The 21,035-nt window shown below is 47.2% G+C and overlaps 1 protein-coding gene across 4 annotated transcripts in view; it reads right to left on the bottom strand.

Annotated features, from left to right (window-relative positions):
• The window catches only part of CNTNAP2 (contactin associated protein 2), a 2,440,986-nt gene that overhangs the window by 1,781,482 nt on the left and 638,469 nt on the right, over positions 1-21,035 (bottom strand). Inside the window, exon 1 of one of the 4 annotated variants that reach the window (XM_033930312.1) lies at positions 7,346-7,566. The exons of the other annotated variants lie outside the window; for them this stretch is intronic. Coding sequence (XP_033786203.1) covers positions 7,346-7,427 — 82 coding nt within the window. The 5' untranslated portion in view covers positions 7,428-7,566. Of the gene's footprint in view, positions 1-7,345; positions 7,567-21,035 lie in introns of those variants that run through there. 4 annotated transcript variants of the gene reach the window in all.

Genomic DNA, 21,035 nt, shown 5'->3' with positions numbered 1-21,035 from the left:
TCTGACTTACTTTCTCTGCAGCAGAGTCGGCAGCCGCGCTGAGGTGCAGAAGGTCCCGCAATGACTCATCTGCCGGCTCTGCTCCGGAAGAAGTAAGTTACGTCGGAGCGGGTGGACCCAGCAGACGCAGTCATTGCGAGACTTTGCCACAATTCCCTGTGTCTGCCGGAGCAGAGCCATCAGACGAGTCATCACAGGACCTTCCAGCATGCGGCTGCTGAGTCCGCTCCAGAGCAAGTAAGTCGGAGTGGGGTGGACTGGCAGCCAGCAGCTACAGTCATCGTGGGACCTTGCTGCATGAAGGGAGAGAAAGGAGCAAGATTGCTGGAATGGAAGAATGGTGAAGGGAAAGAAAGGGGGCAGGGTGGTATGGAAGGGTGGTGCTGATAGAATTGATGTACAGAGAAAGGGGAGAGACATAAGAGGGAAGGATATTGGAGGGCAAGAAAGGGGACAGATGCTGATTGAAGAGGGGTGGATGGTGAGAGAAAGGGCAGACATTGGATGGTAGTGGGGAGCCTATACTGGATGGAAGTGTAGATGGGAGAGATAAGGGAGCAAATGCAGGAAGGAAATGGGAGGAGAGAAAGAGGGGAGCAGACGCTGGATGGAAGTGGACAGAGAGAGAAGGTACTAGATGGAAGGGTTGGAGAAAGAAGGTACATGATGGAAGGAGGGGATAAATTAAAGGAGGGCACATGAGGAGAAAATGATTGAGTTAGGGAAACACTGGAGAGGTAAGGGAAAGAGGTGGCAAGCTTTAGGTAGACAGTAAAAAGGACATTGATAAGAGGGTAGTAAGAACGTAATCTAGACAGATGCAGAAAAATTGAAAAGGAAAATGAGGGGAAAAAGGGAAAGGGATTGCAGAGGAAAGGTGTGGGAGAGGGAAGGAGTGGAGAGAGATGCCAGGCCAATGGGGGTGAAAGGAGAGATGGAAGGGGGAGGCATACAGTTTCTGGAAGGAGGCATAGAAGGAGAGAAGATGCCATATAGGGGAAGAGAGACGGCAGACAGTAGATGGAAGGAAGAGAGTTACAAGAAGATGAGGAAAGCAGAAACCACAGAAGACAAAAGGTAGAAAAAAATTTTCTATTTATTTATTGCTTTAGGAGACATGTGTCATTTATTCTGTGGTGCACTGTATGCAGAGTCCAGCTTCTTGCTGGTTCAATTTAACCTTTGTCTATGTATTTCTATTTTATCCCCCCTTTTACAAAACTGTGGAGCATTTTTTAGCGCCAGCCCTGGTGGTAGCAGCTCTGATGCTCAGAATTCTATGAGCGTCAGAGCTGTTACCACCGTGGCTAAAATCCACACTACAGTTTTGTAAAAGAGGGAGGGGTTAGTTTGTGATTACATATTCCATACTAGGCAAATGTATTTTCTGTGTTCTGTGTATTTGAAAGACATGGCTTTTTTGTTAGGCTTGACTTCAGGATTAATCTATACTAGTCTGTCTTGTTTAGTTTTACAATGGGTGAATTGATGTTGTACTGCTCACTGCAGTATGTAAGATGCTTCCTTTTCCTAGGTACTCGTGTGTCATGTGGCTTGTTACCAAAAATCATGTTTTTCGTACAGATGGGGGGGTGTCAAAAAATGATGGGCCCTGGGTGTCACATATGCTAGGTACGCCACTGTGTCTTTGTGTACTCCACTGTGAATGTTTACTTGTAGGCCGTTCTGAGCTACTGGGAGGACGGGATAAAAATCTAAATAAATAAAATAATAAAACCCTTACCCGCGCATGGGCAGTTGAAACGGCATGATCCCTGCCACTGTGATTTGTGCTTCCGTGCCATGTTCCATTTGCGGCGTGCTGCGGCTTGTGGCGTGTGTGGCAGTGAGAGCAATGGCAGAAGGGTGTCCTTCGAGGTACTGCGAGGCATCCGGCTGCCACTGCTGCACAGGGAAGTGGAGGGGGAGAGGGAAAATGGGCTGCTTTTGGGGGAGGGGTGTGCTGGGAGGCAGGCAGCAAATTTGGTTTGCTCGGGGGGTGGGGGGGGCAGAGACAGACAGACAGACAGATAAGGGGCCAGAGAGAGAGACAGAAAGAATGACAAATAGACAGGGGGACAGAGAGACAGCGGCCAAGAAGCGAGAAAGAAAGAAAGACATACAGCGGATAAAGAGACAGACACATCTATTCTAGCACCTGTTGATGTAACAGGCTTAAAGACTAGTTGAATCATAAATAGCTAATAAGTTAAGCAGAACAAGGTCGGAAGTACAGATCTTGAATTTGACAATAGCAAGTCAATAGAACGTAGAGCAAGAGCTATCTATGTGGAATAGAATGTCTTAAGACAAAAGAAAATCACAGAATGTAAATGGTCAAAGATAGATGTTGACTTTCTCATGATCTGTAGATTCTAATGTATAAATCATGCTTCAGTATGAATTCTATTTAATATGTAGCGATGGATCCACCTCTAAAAGAAAACATAAATCATTGAAACAGAAGTCACACGTTGCTAAATATGTATGCTGCTGTATTGCTGAATTTTAATTTGTTGTTCAGAGAAGGTAGGTAACGGTGACACTATTTATAGAAGACAGACAGCAGCCTGACCCTGGCCAGCGCCAGAACTGAAGAATTCCATGAAAAGTTTCCCCAATAGTCTTTGATCCATCAAGCAATGTAATTTCAGAGAGTTGATTACTTTGTTCACCTGGACTGTGAAATACGTAACCTCTATTGATCTAAAGCTTAGGAACAGTTATTTCAGGGACATACAGTAGAGAATTCTGAAACAGGTTGTAAAAAGTAAGCTAGGCTGTTTAATGATTTTATATTGGGTTGTTGTTTTTTTCTCAGTCACTGAAACAGTAATTTTACACACCCCTCCCTTTTTACAAAAGCATAACACAGTTTTTAGCGCCGACCATGGCAGTAACAGCTCCAAAGCTCATAGAATTCCTATAAGCATCTGAGCTGTTACTGCCACGACCGGTGCTAAAAATTGTTATACCTTTCTAAAAAAAAAAAAAAAAAAAAAAAGGGGGGGGGGGGAAGGTTGTTAAAAAGAAAATGGAGAGGGGAATTCAGGCATCCAGACCAGGATGTGGAAGATTCCTGCAGTATTTTACAAAAGGCTCAGCTAAATGTAGATCCTCTTATCAAACAGATGCAGGACTGCACCTATATGGCTCCTCAGGTCCAGTGGGAACTACATTTAGGGAAACAAATATGCAGTCTCCCCACCCTCAAGTGCATGGGAGTAGCTTTTTTTTAAATTGATACTCTGGTAACACCAGTTTTCCCCATTCCAGCCATAACAACAGATTATCTACTCTCCAATTCCCTAGAATCCAGTCCCCTTATCTTATACCCCATAGCATTCATTACCCCTACTGACAAAGCATCCTCTCCCCTCAGGTGTATACCCCTAGAAAGAAGACTTGACAGTAAGGAACTCTCATCCCCTTCCCAATGTCTCCCCATCAGTTCCCACACCATACACTCTAATCCAGGGATCTCAAAGTCCCTCCTTGAGGGACACAATCCAGTCGGGTTTTCAGGATTTCCCCAATGAATATGCATTGAAATCAGTGCATACACATAGATCTAATGCATATTCATTGGGGAAATCCTGAAAACCCGACAGGATTGCGGCCCTCAAGGAGGGATTTTGAGGCCCCTGCTCTAATCCCACTCCTAGCACAGGAGGTTTTCAGAAGTATAGCGAGACCAGGAGGAATACCCAGTCTCTCCTGGACATAGGCGATCAGTTCAGAAAAGCTGCTATGACCGCTAATGGTAGAACCTTAAAAAGACTGTAGGAGGAGCATTGGAAGTCATTTTGAATTGGTGGTCTAACAGCAGGAGCAACCTACTGTGGTCTAAGAGCAGGAGCAAACTATTGTTACTATACAACCTGGGACCAATATATTTGGGGAATTTGATTAGGGCAGTGCTTCTCAACTTACTTCTGGAGCATCATTTTGCCAGTCAGATTTTCAGGATATCCAAAATGAATATGCATGAAAAAAATTTGCATATAATGGAGGCAGTATATGCAAATCAAGTTTATTCATATTCACAGACAGACGCCCAAGTCCGCCTAATACCACGATTCTCTAACCGGCATCCATGTCACAGGCGCCAATTAGTGAATTGGGTTGCTGCTGATCCTGATTGCAGAAAGAGAATCTCCCTGTCGCAATCAGTTTAGCGGCAGGGAACCCTTCCCCTCCCCCTGTGAAGACTACCAGTAGGAGGGATGCCCAGTCTATCCTGCCGAAACTTCCAAAGCCATACCCCCACCCATGATTGTCTGCAGCAGGAGGAGTGCCCAATTCCTCCTGCTGCCACCACCCCATAACATCACCTGGCAGAGGGATGCCCAATCCCACCTGACAAAACCCCCCCAAGACATCCTCTGGTAGGAGGGATGCCCAGTCCGTTCTGCCGGAACCCACCCCATTCCTGAGACTTTGAACCCTTCCCACCGAGAAATCCCATGGTAGGAGAGATGACCAGTCCCTCCTGCCATAAACCCCCACCATCCCTGAGAAACTGGCACCCTGACCCCCCAAGCCCACCTGGACCTCCCCCCCCCCCAAGTACCTTATTGAGTTGGCCGGCCAGAGAGATGTTTACTCCCTCTGGCAAAGCAGGCCCACCTTCACTGAATGGTGGGTCTTCCCCTTCCTGGTGTATCGCAGGATGCACCGTGGAGGGGCTTAAGACCCCAATTGGCCCAGATGTTTAAGGTCCCTCCCATAGGAGGAGCCTTAGGCAACTGGGCCAACCAGAATCTTAGGCCTCTCTCGCAGTGCTTTCTGGAATGCACTGGGAGTGGCCTAACATTCTGATTGGTCAGATCCCATAGATGACACCCATGGGGGGAGGGTGTTTAGCAGAAAGGACTGGGCATCCCTCCTGCCGGGGGATGTCTCTGGGGGTATCTGGTAGGAGGGACTGGGCATCACTCCTGCTGGGGGATGTCTTGGGGCGGTGACGGCAAGAATAATTGAGCACTCCTCCTGCTGCGAACATTTGGGGAGGGACGGCTTTGAGGGTTCTGGCAGGAGGGACTGCCGATAGTCTTTGCGGGGGGGGGGGGGGGAGGGGCGGCATGGGTTACTTGCCACAGCCGCTAATCTGATCACAGCAGGGAGATTCCCTTGCCGTGATCAGATCAGCAGCCGCATCTAACTGAAATGTAGACCAGCATTTTTCTGGCCTACATTTCAGGCTCCTATCTTGACCCTAGGGAGATGCCTAGGGCCACCTAAGCTTGCCTAAGGCCACTTATGGGTGAAACCACGCCCATGCCTAGCCTTAGAGATGTTTAAATACCTATGTGGTGTAAATGTGCATGAGCAAAGTCTCTTTTATTTGAAAGGAAGCTCTGGAATGAGAGGGCATAGGATGAAGTTAAGAGGTGATAGGCTCAGGAGTAATCTAAGGAAACACTTTTTTACAGAAAGGGTGGTAGATGCATGGAACAGTCTCCCGGTAGAGGTGGTGGAGACAAAGACTATCCGATTTCAGTAAAGCCTGGGATAAGTACATGGGATCTCTTAGAGAGAGGAAGAGATAATGGTTATTGCAGATGGGCAGGCTGGATGGGCCATTTGGCCTTTATCTGCCATCATGTTTATTCTATATTTCTATGTTTACGCGCCTCCCTAGGTTTGCGAAAACGCCTACAATGTAGGCGACCCTCCTCAGGGCTTTTTTTTTTTTTAAAGGGCATCCCAGTAGGCAGGCTACACAACGGTAAGACGCCTACCGCCACCTACAAATCGGGCCACCGTTTACAGAATTTGCCCCAATGTGCCCAGGTTATTAAATGCCAATAGTGCATCTGCCCTTAACATCTTGTGAGTAAATTAGTTTATCTAGCCTTTTGGTTTCTAAACAGTTTCCATTTTCTCATTTGAACTATGACTCTTATTTTAGAAATGTTGTGATTTAATAACTTTGAATAACTTTTTGTCACCAGCAAATTTACCCCTCCTCCGCCCCCCCTTTTACTAAGCCACGTTAGAGGTTTCTACCGCAGCCTGGAGTACTAAATGCTCCGACGCTCATAGAATTATTATGGCCGTTGGAGTAGGGTTGGAGCATTTAGCACTCTGGGTCATGGGAGAAACTTCTACCATGGCCTAGTAAAAGGGAGGAGTGGGAGTAATTTTCTCACTAGCTATTCCCATCTCTAATCCTCGTTACACCACTGATTATCTTATTTCATTACCTGCCAATTTGCAGAAACAAAATTCTTTCTTTTGACATTGTTTCAGATCATTGATTAAACCATATCCACGTCATTCTCTTCTTGGTTGGGCCGAGAACCTTTCAGCACCCCATAGAACAAAGTCAGGTGCCTGATGTTGATCTACGGGCAGTTTGTTTGCATTAATATAGTGAAAGGTATAATATGCAACAAATTCAAATTTCATCAAGATTAATATGGCCATGAAAATATCTATAGCAGCAAATTTAAAATAATAATTAAAAAGATAAATGTGGCACAAAGTTCACAATTCAGTTTGCTTCCAAACTGTAATTGTTCATATACAGCCCAAATGTTATCTACTATTTTTGTTTTTTACATTTTGCATGCAGGTGTGAAACACACAATACTAATTACTAATATTTGAAGGCTTTAAATCTTTCTGTCAACATGGCCTAAAAAGGAACTCATAAATTCATTTTCTTTTCTGCAAACCAGGTGTGCACCACTACAGAAAATGTAAGCCATGAATATACCTGGATTACAGAATGACCAAGTTAAGCAAACCACCCTGAGTCTCTGTCAAAACATATGCAAATATGTCTGGAGTATAGGGGGGGGGGGGGGGAGAGTGTTGCATATATCACAGAACCAGAGTTATGTCTGGACTCCTTGGATTTGAATTGTATACCTTTCTTTTGTGAGTTGTGACCAGGCACAGCCAAGCTGGGCTCAGCAAGTGGCCTTACCCAGTGCATGCAAAACCTCAGCCGACAGTTACATGAGGTTCTATTGGTAGCTTGGCATTGGAATAATTTAAAAAAAAAAAAAAAAAAAAAACACAGGTCCAATGACAGAGGTGCAATTTCCTGGTATAATTTATTGATCAAAATCAAAAACAAACTTTCAAACGGGCTTCTTCAGGTTTGTATCACCTGGTATCATTGTAGCATTCAAAACACAATTGTCAATTCCAAGCCCATTATCTCCAAGAGAGAAAAAGAAAACTTGTCCCAGCTGTAAAGTTTTCATCAAACAAAAATCTTCAGCCTTCTCTTAATCTAGTATACAAATGGGCAACTATGTTTCTTCTATCTCCATATTATAAGCAAAGTCCCCATCAGCCATCTCATTGTTTTGCCCAAACATAGACTCACCATTTTTTGTGGCTTCTATCTCCCCAACCTCTGCCTGGACTGGTAGACTGTGGCTTCCTGATTCTCTGGGCTTACAATCCATGGTTTGCAACCTGCTGACTGGCGCTGGGTCTGGAGCAGGTGTGTACTCTAAGGCTGACCCTGGAGCTAGCTACCTACTCTGCTTTGAGAAAAATACTCCCTTTTCTTTCACTGCAGGAAGTTGATTAGGCTTCCCTGCAGGTGTGTTAGGGTAATCTGCTCTCAGAGAGCTTCTCACCAATTTGAACCCGATTGGGAGTGGCTTGTATTCCAGCCCTGCTCTTTCCTTTCCCTGGCTCTATGCCTGATGGGAGATGTAGTCTCTTCATCTGTTTTCCTATAACTGGCTAAACCAGATCTGCCTGCTTTAGGAGGTTTCATTGCTGAAAGGCTTGGCTTGTAAATATTCCTAGGGGCTGCTTTGGGACTCTTCTTAGCAGGTTTAGGAATACTTTCAAGGGTTTTTACCCCATTTCCCTTTTCTGGCAAGGCTTCCTCGCTAGGAACAGGGGCAGTCCTGTGAAAGAGTGTAATTCTACTTTTGGAGATACATTTTCAAAAGTAGGGCTTTTAATATGATACTGAAAACATCGATTCCATTGTCCTACGATGTAGTCATATGTGGGACATTGTTGAAAGCTAAAAATCCATTAGATAGGTATAAAAACAGACTTCTTATAATTATGACAGGGGTTGCCATGCAAATGATCACCAGGAATTGGAAAAACTGGGACAGGCTAAATTTTTCCTTTTGGTGGGAAACTTTGGGCCTGTTTTACAAAGCCGCGCTAGCGCTGCTGCGTGGTAATGGCCCTGAAGCCCATAGAGATTTAAAGGGCTTCGGGGCTGTTGCCGTGCGGCTTTGTAAAACAGGATGTTTGTGTCAATGTTATAGATATAAAAAAATGAATTCGGAAATATTGGGACATAATAAAATATTTAAAGCAACGTGGGGGTCCATTAACGGAATATGTTAAATCTGATTAATTGTATAAGCCTTTAATTCCTGCTTGATTTTCACATTCATCCGGGGAGGGGTGCGGGGAGAAATATTTTGTATTATTATTTGATTGGATGTAAGTGCTGTTCAATGTATTACTTGTTTGTAAAAATTTTTGCACTTTGTACTTGAATTTAAAATCAATAAAGAATTACAAAACAAAAAAAACAGGGCTGGTTTTAGGGGGGTGGCGGCAAACAGGGCAGCCCCATGAGCCCCATGAGGCTCTGGGGGCTCCCCTGTGGGCCAACATGTCCTTCCCCTTCTAAGCAAGCCGTTTAAACGTCACCTTCACTCTTCATTCAACTTCTCATTCATTTGTGTTACAAGGAACTGGCGGCAGCGATCCTAAAACGCAGCCTGCAGCATTCCTCCCTGCTTTCCTTCTACCGTGATCCGCCCCAATAACGCAACTTACTTTTTCCACCTGGGTGGACCAGGGCAAAAGGAAAGAATGGACGGAGGCTGCAGGCTGCGTTTCAGAATCGCTGCCGCTGCTGAGTTCCTTGCAACTAAAATGGATGAGAAGTTGAATGAAGGTGAAGGTGATGTCAGACCAAAAAGGTGTTCCAAAGAAGGGGGAGGACATGCCAGACCAAGAAGGTGTTCCAAATAAGTGCCAGACCCGGGAGTTGGGGGTGAAGAGAAAGGGAGATAAGTTGGACATGGGGTGCTGTGAAGGAAAGGGGAAAGAAATACTTGAAGGGAGGATAGTAGGGAAGAGAAAGGCAGAGATGGTGGGCCTGGGGGTGGTGTAGAGCAGGGGTCTCCAAAGTCCCTCCTTGAGGGCCGAATCCAGTCGGGTTTTCAGGATTTCCCCAATGAATATGCACGAGATCTATGCTACCAAGTTTTTCTTTACCCGTGTGGTGGACACCTGGAATGCGCTTCCAGAGGGCGTGATAGGGCAGAGTACGGTACTGGGGTTCAAGAAAGGATTGGACAATTTCCTGTTGGAAAAGGGGATAGAGGGGTATAGATAGAGGATTACTGCACAGGTCCTGGACCTGTTGGGCCACCGCGTGAGCGGACTGCTGGGAACGATGGACCTCAGGTCTGACCCAGCGGAGGCATTGCTTATGTTCTTATGTTTCAATGCATATTCATTGGGAAAATCCTGAAAACCCGACTGGATTCGGCCCTCAAGGAGGGACTTTGGAGACCCCTGGTGTAGAGGGAGGGAGCGATATAGAATAGGAGGATAAGATATTTGGAAAGAGAAAGGGAGAAACGCTGGACTTAGGGAAGGCAGGGAGAGATATGATATGGGAGGGCAGTTGGGAAGAAAAAGGGAGAAAAATTGGACCTAGGGATGGAAGGAGGGTAGGAAGGGAAGGAGAAATGTTAGGTCTTGGGGTGGAAGGGAAAGAGAGATGCAACATCTCTTTTTTCTCTCCCTCCCATGTGTATAAAAGTTTCAAAACAATATGCATAACCAATGCATGTACTTATGCTTCCAAAGAAGATTTAGCTTAAAGTATACACACACTGATTGATATTCAGCCCATGGTGGTCAGTGTTTTTGTAAAACACTGACTGCTTTGGGCAGAATTTGCCCTGGATATTCAGTGCCAGGCCATGTTCAGGCCATATCCAGCAAAAATCACAGGTGCCAGTATTCAGCCAGGACCCACATAAAATCCTTTCAGTGCCTCTGCTTGTTTGACCTCCCTTCCTCCTAGTTCTGATTGCCCTCTTTTCCCTCTGGAAAAAAAGAAAGATCTGCCCCGATTCCCCACCCTACTCAACTTTTTTGCTGTTCTAATTTTAGCTGCTCACTGAACAGGTTAGTGGTCTGAATATGGCTGTTAATTGGTTAAAGCCAGGCTCTTCCCAGGCCCTGCCTAAGCTCTGCCGACAGACCGTCCTGGAGTGCTGGGACATTCAGCTGCATTGTCCAGCTAAGAGCCTCCAAATATCTGCATTTAGGCAGCCAAAGTGGGTTTAAGTTGGCAGAAGTCTCTCCTGCTCCAGTAACTCTTTTTGAATACTGGACAAATACTTTTTAGCTGCATGGCCTTAAGATCTTCAAACACGAGCTATGTGGGTAGTAGAGAATGACACGGGGACAAATTTTTCCCTGTCTCCACGGGAACTCATTTTCTCGTCCCATCCCAGCAAGTTCTTTTCCTGTCCCTGTCCCATTCCTGAAAATTCTGTCCTCATCTAGACAAGCCTCAAACAATTTAAAATAAGTGTTTGAGGCTTGTGCGTTTAAGGCACAGCTTGCAGGAATGGGGCGGGGACAGGAACAGCATAAAAACTCATGGTGACAGGATGGGGAAATTGATTTCCTGCGGGGATGGGGCCAAATGTGTCTCCGGGTCATTCTCTAGTGGGTTGTTTGTACTTGAATATCACATTGGTTTGAGGGGATTGAAAAAACTTGCATATATGTTTACTGTGTCCCTTAGCTGCTATTAGTGCCCAGTAGCACTTACCATATTTGCAAGCCTCGGTCAAACATTAGAGTGCACTGTATAACTTACTCTTTCTTACATCATCACAAGATCACTCATGTGACCAGTTTTACCAAGAACAGTCCTGTACTTTTTAAAAATCTTTTTCCTAGAGTGTTGAGGTTGACATTCAGCTTTTTCTCCCACTGTTCTATTCATTATTCAGAGCAAGGATGTCTGATTCTGTTTCCCAGGGGCTGTATACCATTATCAGAATAGTTGTAATGAATATGCATGAAAAGGATTTGCATACAAATGAGGCTGCATATATGGAATTATTTTTGTGGAGTTTGCAGAACTTGTTAAGGGTGATAATTGGAGACCCCTGTTCCTTTGTCTAAACTGCTTTGCAGAATAGATGTGCATTCCAGGTACACTGTCCTTCCTTATTTTTATTACGTACAAATACTAACTTACAAATGCTAAAACATTATTCTTGATGTCTTTATTGTAGCAAGTTCAATCTTAGCTTGAATTTAGAATTCGATAACATTTCCCCTGGCCTCAGAGCACTTCCTACAAAAAGCACAGTGGTTGCTTTTTACCATCATATGCATTTCTTGAAGAGTTTCTCTCCAGTATTACTGCAAGTTCTTTCAGCTAATTACCGCAAATTACATTATCCACACCACTTTATCCATTAACTCTGAAGTGCATAGCGACTTGAAAATCCACTCTGGATTTCCTCCAGGGATGCAGTTCTGCATCACCGGTAAACAAAATGTTCTGTGGAAACTTCCAAAGTGTTTATGGCAATTTGTGCACCATAGAGTGGATGGTATTTTGTTATTCAAATTGCAAAACACACTTGTTCGGTGTGGGAAAAAAATGGTCAATGAGACATAGCCCAAACCATATTTCAAATGCCAGCTACAGCTGCAGTACGGAAATTTAAAACTGAGAAATATTAATAGCAATGAGCTTGGTGGATCAACTACAGCACAGATCAGGGAACCATATACAATACTCCCCCAATACTCACAGGGGTTCCGTTCCAGGAACCCCTTCGAATGTTAAAAAACCGCAAATACGGTTTTTAGCAGGGGAGACAGAAGAGGGCAGCCAGAGAGACAGAGGGTAGAGGTCTGCACGGGAATGGGGATCGCGGGAATCCCGTGGGTCCCGCGGGAGTCCCGCAGGAATCCCCCCTAATCCACGGGACTCCCACGGGGACCCCCCTCTAGCCAACGGGACTCCCACGGGGACGGAAGGCTTTGGAAGCAGGGTTCGTCCATATAATATAATGGACATGTCAGCCTTAGTAAAAGAGGAGGTTTATAAGTTAATTACCTGAACAGAAAACAAAAAAAGGGTTCCACCAAAGAGATTCCACAAGGAAAACAGCAGCGTAAACACAAAAGAAACTGTGGAATTGATCCTGTCAGAAGTAATTGCTGCTTTTTATGGGGATGGGCGGGGATGGAGGTAATTCCTTGCGGGGATGGGTGGGGACGGAGAGGATCCTGGCGGGGACGGGTGGGGACGGAGAGGATCCTGATGGGGATGGAGAGGATCCTGGCGGGGACGGGTGGGGATGGGTGGGATTTCTGTCCCCACGCAACTCTCTAACAGAGGGCAGCCGGAGCACCGGCGAGGGAAAGAAATCACTCGCGGTATTCTCCAACCGTCTCTTCCTGTACTAAAGTCAGGCCTCACCAATCAGGAACTGCTTTGACACGCAGCTCCTGATTGGCGAGGCCCGATTTTAGTACAGGAAGAGATGGTCGGAGCATACCGCGAGTGATTTCCTTCACTTGCCGGTGCTTCGGCTGCCCTCTCCTGCCTCTCCGGCTGCCCTCTCCTGCCCGGTCATTTGTGGTCGGAAAATACCGCGAATGGCGGACTGCGAATGACCGGGGGAGCAATGAACACAAATAAAACAAAAGCATAAAGAGAATAAACTGATATCTTTTTTTTAATTGGACAAACTGTATTTTTATGTCTTTTTAATAGAATGAATAGGAAAACAGCAAATAACAAATACAACAATGGCAAGGGCTAAGCTTCCAAAAAACACAAGTCCGTGCAGTGTAGAGACAAACAGAACAAACAACCCCCCAGCCCCAACCTCCCCCCCCAAACAGCCCATTCCCCCCGTACCAACACCCCACCCCCACCCCCAACAACTAACAGAAGCTAAAAGACGTAACTCCAAAGTACCAAAGGCCCGTGTTCTGGTGGCCCCCGGCAGACCCAATGAAAAACCCATCCCCCCCTCAACAACCCTGAAGAAAGAAAAAAAATAAATAAATTAAAAAATAAAAAAAAAATTAAAATAAAAAATTAAAATGCGGTGTCCGATCCCAGGAGAAGATGCCAAGAACCACAACCCAGCTAAGCCAGAGGATTCAACAGGAGACTACGCCCTCTAGGAGTTAAGGAGTCCAAATAAACTCCCCACACAAGCAAAATATGACGTTGGCGACGAGGGTGGCCAACGGCCTCACGGGCCTCCCACATGGCCAAATTATGCACCAGCGCTCTCCAGGTCCAAAAAGAGGGAGGCTCCGAAACAGTCCAAGATTTCAAAATGCATTTGCGAGCAAGGAGACACACCTTACGACACCAAAGGGTACCCCCTTTAGGAAGACCGCGAAAGGCCCCAGGAAGATCAAGAACCAACTGTTCCACAGTACCCACAATGGCGCTCAAAAATAACCCACGGAAATATCGAACAAAAGCCTTCCAAAAAACCTGTATAGGCCAACAATCCCAAAAAGAGTGAGCGAAAGTATTGGGGTCCCTGCCACATTTCAAGCACAAAGGGGAGTCAATATCTCCCATTTTATGCAATTGGACTGAGTAAGATAGGCCCTATAAATCACTCTAACATAACACTCACGATACTCAGCCCCCGTGATCAGATGTGGGACCCCACGCACCGCTCGCAAAACATCCCAAGCACCAAGATCCAGGCCAAGTTCACGACCCCAGCTTCGTCTAAGCTGCAACAGCTCTTTAGTATCCATAAGCTCCAACAAGGCCCTATATAATGCCGACACCGAAGTAAAAGAAACTGCCACCCCGTCAAAAAAAAAGCCAAAGACGCACCCCCATTGGGAAAGCAAGGCGATCCTGCGGAAGAGAAAGAATATAATGCTTAACCTGACAATAGGCAAAAATATCACCCCAGCCCCCACCCAATCGATCCCTCAAAGCATCCAGAGGCAGCAAACCGCCCTCCTCCGTCAACAGATGTTCCAAAAGATGAAAACCGCGGGCCGCCCAGTCGAGAAAAGCAGGGCTATCCCGGCCCGGAGGAAAGGACAAGTTCCCCCGTAGGGGAAGTTGATTCGACACACGCGGGTCCCCTCCCAGTCTGCCGACCAAGCTCCCCCACACAGCACGCATAGACTTCAAAGAAACACACGCACGGAACTCAGGGGGAAGATCCTTAGTGGGCAAGTGTAAGAGACTGTTCAAGGTATGAGGAGCATAGAAGGCCCGTTCAAAATCCAACGGGGTATACTGATGTTCACCCAGGAGCCAGTCTTTCAAATGGCGCAGTAAACAGGCCTCATTATAAAGGCCAAAATCAGGAAGTCCTAGTCCTCCCTGTTGCCAGCCACCCACCAAATAGGGAAAACGAACCTTCGGTTTGCGCGAATTCCAACAGAAACGGGACAGCAAACAATGTAAACTGTTAAGATCCTTTTTCAACAAACGAAGCGGCAAAGTCTGGAACACATACAGCCATCGCGGAAAAATCACCATGCGAACCAAAGAGATGTGGCCCAACAGGGTCAGAGGGAGGCCCTCCCAGGCCTCCAGCTGGACCTTAGTATCAGCCAAAAGCTTAGGAATATTAAGTGAATAAAGCTGAGTCGTGGAAACCGAAAGGTAGACCCCCAAGTACCGAAAGGAGCCCGGGGCCCAGCGTAAAGGAAAGGAGGCGCCCCACCGAACCCGCAGGGCCAGTGAGGAAGGCAAGGCCTCAGACTTAAGCAAATTCAAACGGAAGCCCGCATAATCACCATACTCTCTCATGGTCTCCAAAAGAGCCTGCAACGAAGGAGAAGGGTCCGTCAGAAAAGCCAAGAGATCGTCCGCAAAAGCAGCCACCTTAAAGCTCTGATCCCCCAACTGAATCCCCCGAATAGTCGGATTCGAATAGATATCATGAAGGAGGGGGTCAAGCGTCAACACGAACAACAAAGGGGATAACGGACATCCCTGGCGAGTTCCCGTATGAATCTCAAATAAAGAAGAACGACAACCATTTACCCACAAAGTAGCCTTTGGTAAAGCATATAATGCCCGTATCGCCGAAACGAAACGACCTCTAAACCCATATTTAGCCAAAGTAGCAAACAAGAAATCCCAACGAACGCGATCAAACGCCTTCTCAGCATCAAAACTAATAAGAAGAGAAGGTGCCGCAACCCATGAAGCATAATCCAAAGAAGTCAAAATTCTGCGCAGATTCTTTGCCACCGATCGACCCTTAACAAAACCCACCTGGGACTCATGTAGAAGAAGCGGCAACACCCGTGCCAATCGGTTAGCCAGTATCCTTGCCAGTAGCTTAACATCAAAGTTAAGTAGTGAAATAGGTCTATATGATTCTGGCAGAGTAGGATCCCTCCCGGGCTTCGGAAGAACAATAATCTGAGCTACATTAAGATGTTCAGGCATCGCCTCAGCATTGATCATCACATTAAACATATTAGCCAGCGGCGACCCAATTTCAGATTGCAAAAGTTTATAGAATTCAGCTCTATACCCATCGACTCCAGGGGCTTTCAAGGTAGGACTTTGTGCTATAGCAAGTTCCACCTCTCCCACCTCAATAGGCGCGTTCAACTGACCCGTCTGCTCCTCCGAAAGACACGGGAGATCGAGCCCCTCCAAATAGAGATCCCCAGACAGTCCCAAATCCGGAGGTGGAGCATAAAGAGCTGCATAAAAACGGTGAAAGACATCACATATATCCGTGTCACTAGTGACCCGCCCGGACTCTGCAGTATGAAGGTGCAAAATCTTCTTAAGGCTCTCCCTTTGCGAGACTAAACGGGCCAAAAGTTTCCCTCCCTTATTACCGTGGACGTATAAGCGGTATTTATAGTAAGCCAAAGACTTAGTCGCCCGTTGATGCAAAAGTGCATAAACCGCCGCCTGCAAGGAAAGCAGACTCTGCCTGTTTCCCGACGTAGGACGCAAAGCAAAGGTACGCCGAGCTCTCATCATCTGGTCCGACAAACGTAACAACTCCCTATCTCGGGTCTTCCGCACCCGGCTAACATAACTAATAATCACTCCCCGAAGGACCGCCTTCGCCGCTTCCCAGTACAAAACCGGGTTCTCCTCATGTTGCCTATTATGATATTGATAATCCTTCCACGCCCCCAGAAGATAGGGCAAAAAGTTAGGGTCTTCCTGGAGCCACAAAGGATAAGCCCAATACCCAGGTGGGCGAGGCCCCACACCCGAATCCCAATCCATCCAAACCCATGCGTGATCTGAAATCGCATAAGGCCCTATCTCCACCTTCCGAACCCTAGCAAAGAGCGAGCGAGAAACCAGCAGATAATCGATACGAGATTGCGAAGCATGGGCACGTGAGAGATGGGTATAATCTCGCTCCCCTGGATGCAAGAGTCTTCAAACATCCAATAGATCCAGAAGATGACACAACTGAGGAAGACCCCTAGCCTCGATACCCTCTCCACCCCTAGGTGAGCGAGATCTATCCAAGGAAGCATCCCAGGCGACATTGAAGTCCCCCCCCACAATCATCGGAAGAGGAGCACGAGACAAAAGAAACGTCTTCAAACGGGCGTAAAACGATTTATCATAAGTGTTGGGAGCATAGACACACCCCACCAGCACCTGAACACCCCCAATCACCGCCGTACAAAAAGCATATCGACCATCGGCATCAATAGCCACCGGGGTAATCTGAGTAGCCACCGCTTTCCGAAAAAGAATAGCAACTCCCCGTTTCTTCCCAACTGCAGCCGCCGTTATACATCGCTCCACCCAGCCCCTTCTCAATTTAGCGTGTTCTAAGTCAGTAAGGTGTGTCTCCTGCAACATAGCAATATCTGCTCGCTGTCTCTGCAAGTTTTGTAAAATTTTTGCCCGCTTAACAGGTGAGTTAATGCCTCCAACATTCCAAGTAAGAAGTTTCACCATTCAACTTACAAAAAAATGAAACAGATACAGTGCAAAAGTGATGAAAAGTATGAGGCTGCCAAGATGCTGCCCCAGCCTACAGCATCTAGCAGAAAACAAAACAAGTCCCCAGGGCCTCCCGGGATCAGGCACCGCAAAAACAAAAAAAGAAAAACCACCCCACCCAACAAAAAACAAAACCCCCCCACACCACCCCACCCCTACTCTTCCAACCCCCCGACTGTCCCCCAAATCCCAACTCAAAACCCACCCCAGAAAAAAAATAAAATAAAACCCCCAACCCTCTAAATCCCCCCAAGAAAGGCTTTCCCCGAAGGAAAAGCAAATCACATTCGACGCCCACTCCCTCCCCAACCCCAAACACCAAAGAAGCCGAAACTGCCCAACACCCAAACCCAGCAGGAAACACAAACAAAGCCCAAAAGGAACCCCACAAGGGAACCCAAGGCGAGGGCAAAGAGGCCAACAAACCCCAGCCCTGCTAGGCATCAAACATAAGCAAGCAGGGACTAATCTAAACCCAACTAGAACCCCCAGCTCTCACCACACACAACCTAGGTGAACCCAGGCCAACCCACCCCACCCCACTGAGTAGCACCCACGCCCAGTGCAACCTACAGCCATGCCGCGTATGAAGGTACGAGATCCTAAAAAAATTAAAAAGACACTCATCCTCTCCGCACCCGAACTCACAACAACCAGCACTCACCCTACCCAAACATGCACCACCACACTAAAGTCCAAGCTTCCCCCCAGTCCCCACCCTCCCAGACCCCTCCAAACACACAGAAGGAGCCCCAATGGAACCAAGACAGCAATTTGTCCAAAGAGTCCACAAGGACGCAGCAAACAAGAAGAGTCCAAATAGGGAAGAGAAACCCAGGGTCTCCGAAGCTCCTCCGCTCCATGTGCCCAGAGCCCAAGACGAGGAGCTCAAGAACCTCAGCAACAGGCCAGAGGACCGGCAGACAGAGTCACACACCCTGCAGAGCTCAGAGATGCAGGAGAAGTCCAGGCACGGTGCTCTCCACCCCAGGAGGAAACATAAATGGCCCCAGGAATGTACATTAGAGAATGACACGGTGGCGGTTTACCCGCGGCCACCGCATTTTAGCCGCGGGTCACCGCCGAAAACGGGGAAGAAAACTAGCAGTCGCTGCGGCGACGGGGACAAGGCCATTCACCGCCCGCGGGGCGGTGAATGGGTCTTGTCCCCGCAGTGAGGCATGAAGGATCGCGCGGTCCCCGCAGCTCACACCCGCCTGCCCAATCGATTCTAGTGTTTAGCCAGCTCTCTCCCTTCTCCTCACCTTAGTTTGTAGATTTTCTTTTTTGGCGACCCGCACACTATCAAAGAGCCACTGCTGCTCAGTTTCGATCTTCTGCTCTGACGCAACCGGAAACAGGAAGTTGCAGCAGAGCAGAAGATTGAACACTGAGCAGCCGCGCGTGTGCGGCTCTTTGGGAAAGCGTGCAGGTCGCTGAAAAAGAAAGCCTGCAAATTAAGGTGAGGAGAAGGGAGAGAACTGGCTAAACACTAGGATCGATTGGGCAGGCGGGTGGGGGCTGCGAGGACCGTGCGATCACCCGTGTTCCCGGCTCAGACTGTAAGGAGGGAGTGAAAGGGAAAAGGATTCTGGGCCAAGGTGATGAAAACGGAAAGAAAAACCCACAGCAGGAAAGAAAGGGAAGGACAGGCAGGTGAGCCAGATGCTAGAAGCAGGGGGGGGGGAAAGAAAGAGGGAAAAAAGCTAGATGGGGTTGAAAAGAAGAGACACACTGGTATGGAAGAGGAAGATAGGGGAAATCTGGACACAGGAAGGTAACAGAAAGAGGGGAAATTATGTGCATGGGGCATAGGGACAGAGACAAAAAGGGGACATGCCATGGGGATGGTATATGGACACAGGGGGGGGCAATGGCAGATACATAGGGGAGATATTAGAAAATTATATAAAATCGTACCCGTTTGAGGCTTTTATGTATGCAGCGGTGACGGTGACGGGGCGGTGAATGGGGTTGCAGTGGCGGTGACGGGGCGGTGAATGGGGTGGCAGTGGCGGTGAAGGGAATGACGGTGACGGGGCGGTGCAGAGGATGGTGAGACGGGGACGGGGCGGTGACGGGGACCAATTTTTTCACCGTGTCATTCTCTAATGTACATATATCAAAAAGAGCTCAGAGCACCTCAAAGTAACCAAGGTCAATAGAAACAAAAAACAAAAAAACCCACAACAAGGGCAACTGGGCTATCGGTCACTCTGCGGTCAACAAGCAAGCAGTTGCACAGATCCACTTGATCAACAGGGCACCTCCTCACTCAGCCGGCCCCTCTGAAGATGAAATTGCACTGGTAGAGGGTCCCGCCGTAGGCTCCTGGGCCAGGAAAGACTTTGCCTCCGCCACAGTGGTATAGTAAGTGGTAGCCCCATTGCTCTGGACCCGAAGTTTTGCCGGGTACAGCAAGGTGAAGCGAATATTGCGTTGTATCAACGCCGTACACACCGGGGCAAAGGCTCGACGCTGCTGCGAAACTTTGGCAGAGTAATCCTGAAAACATAAAATTCTCTTGTTGTTATAAGTCAGATTCTGACCCCCACGAAGAGCCTGGAGAATAGCCTGCTTATGAACATAGTTTAACAGTTTAATAATCACCACCCGCGGTCTCGCCAGCATGGACCGCTTAAGGCCCAGCCTGTGAACTCTTTCAATGCACAGGGGCCCCAAACCAGGTGGCAGAGTAAGGGAGGAAGTAATCCAGGATTCCATCGTAGAACGGAGATCAGACTCTGGCAAATCCTCAGGCAGGCCAACAAACCGCAGATTGCAGCGCCGAGACCGGTTCTCCAGGTCCTCCAGACGATCCTCCAATGCTGCAAGAGTTTTGGCATGGTTACCTAGCAGGCCCTCCGCGCCCAGCACGCGGTCATCCAGGGCCTCCACTCGTTGGTGAAAGGAAGACACCTCCTGCCCCATCGCGTCTAGCTTCTCCTGCACTCGCTCCAGCTTTGCATCAATGGGGAGCAGACGCTTTTCTAATATCAGCTCCATCGCGGCAGTCACCTCAGCAGCAACCTCCGACACCCACGCCGGACTCCCCGCCACCTCAGAGCTATCCGGCGCCGCCATCTTGCTGTCCCCCGCTTTCTGCCGATCCCGGTCTTTCCTCGGGACTTTTGCCGACATCGCAGGCATTTAAATACAGCCGACTGTAGTCGGGGCGCTAGGCAACGAGCCCGCACGGCAACGCGGTGGAGGGCACGGTAAAAAAGTGCCGATAAGAAGGGGCTAAGAGAGGAAGCGGCAGGAGAGATCGCGATCAGCATCTTTCCTGCTTCATGGCGTCATGTGATTTCAACAATGTATTTTTTAAATCAGCTTTCAAATTTAATCCTTCTTCAGATCAGAAATAAGCAAATGACAAATATCAGAATACATAAGTGAACACCAGATCCTTAATATTTTGTTATTTTTATTACATAGGATTTTTTGGACCCCAGTTCGTTTATAAAAAATAGATAATTCTAAATCTAATAGATGCTGGCATTGTCATATTAATATAGGGACTTTGGATCATCTGTTATATTTCTGTCCACTGATACTTAATTTCTGGAAGTCAATTGGGGACAAATAAATTTCATTCTTGATTCATCTATTCCCCTGTCCTATGAGGCGATAATTTGTGGTACGCTACTTCATGTTAAACCTACTTTAGATAAGTATAAAAGTCGCTTTTTCCTGATCTTGACAGGAATAGGTGTTCAACTGATTATTCATAATTAGAAGAACCATGACAGGATTAACTACACTTTTTGGTGGGTAAATGTATGTACCACATATAAATATGAAAGAATGTTGGCGGAATGTTTGGGAAATAGTAAGTCCTTTAAGGATGTATGGAGTCCATTGACTACTCTTCTTGCAGTACAATAAGGGTCATGTTGCTTTCTTTTTCTTTTTCATGAGGTGTCCTTACACATCCAGGGAGGGGGGGGGGGGTGGATGGGAGAGGGATATGTATTTTGAGGGATTAAATTATTTAATCACAATATTGTAATCATCATATGCATTTTTG

This window comes from Geotrypetes seraphini, chromosome 2 (genome assembly GCF_902459505.1).
Source record: "Geotrypetes seraphini chromosome 2, aGeoSer1.1, whole genome shotgun sequence".
NCBI classification, from domain to species: domain Eukaryota; kingdom Metazoa; phylum Chordata; class Amphibia; order Gymnophiona; family Dermophiidae; genus Geotrypetes; species Geotrypetes seraphini.
The sequence above is the reverse complement of the archived record's forward strand: the minus strand, read 5'-3'. Positions and strand labels throughout refer to the sequence as shown.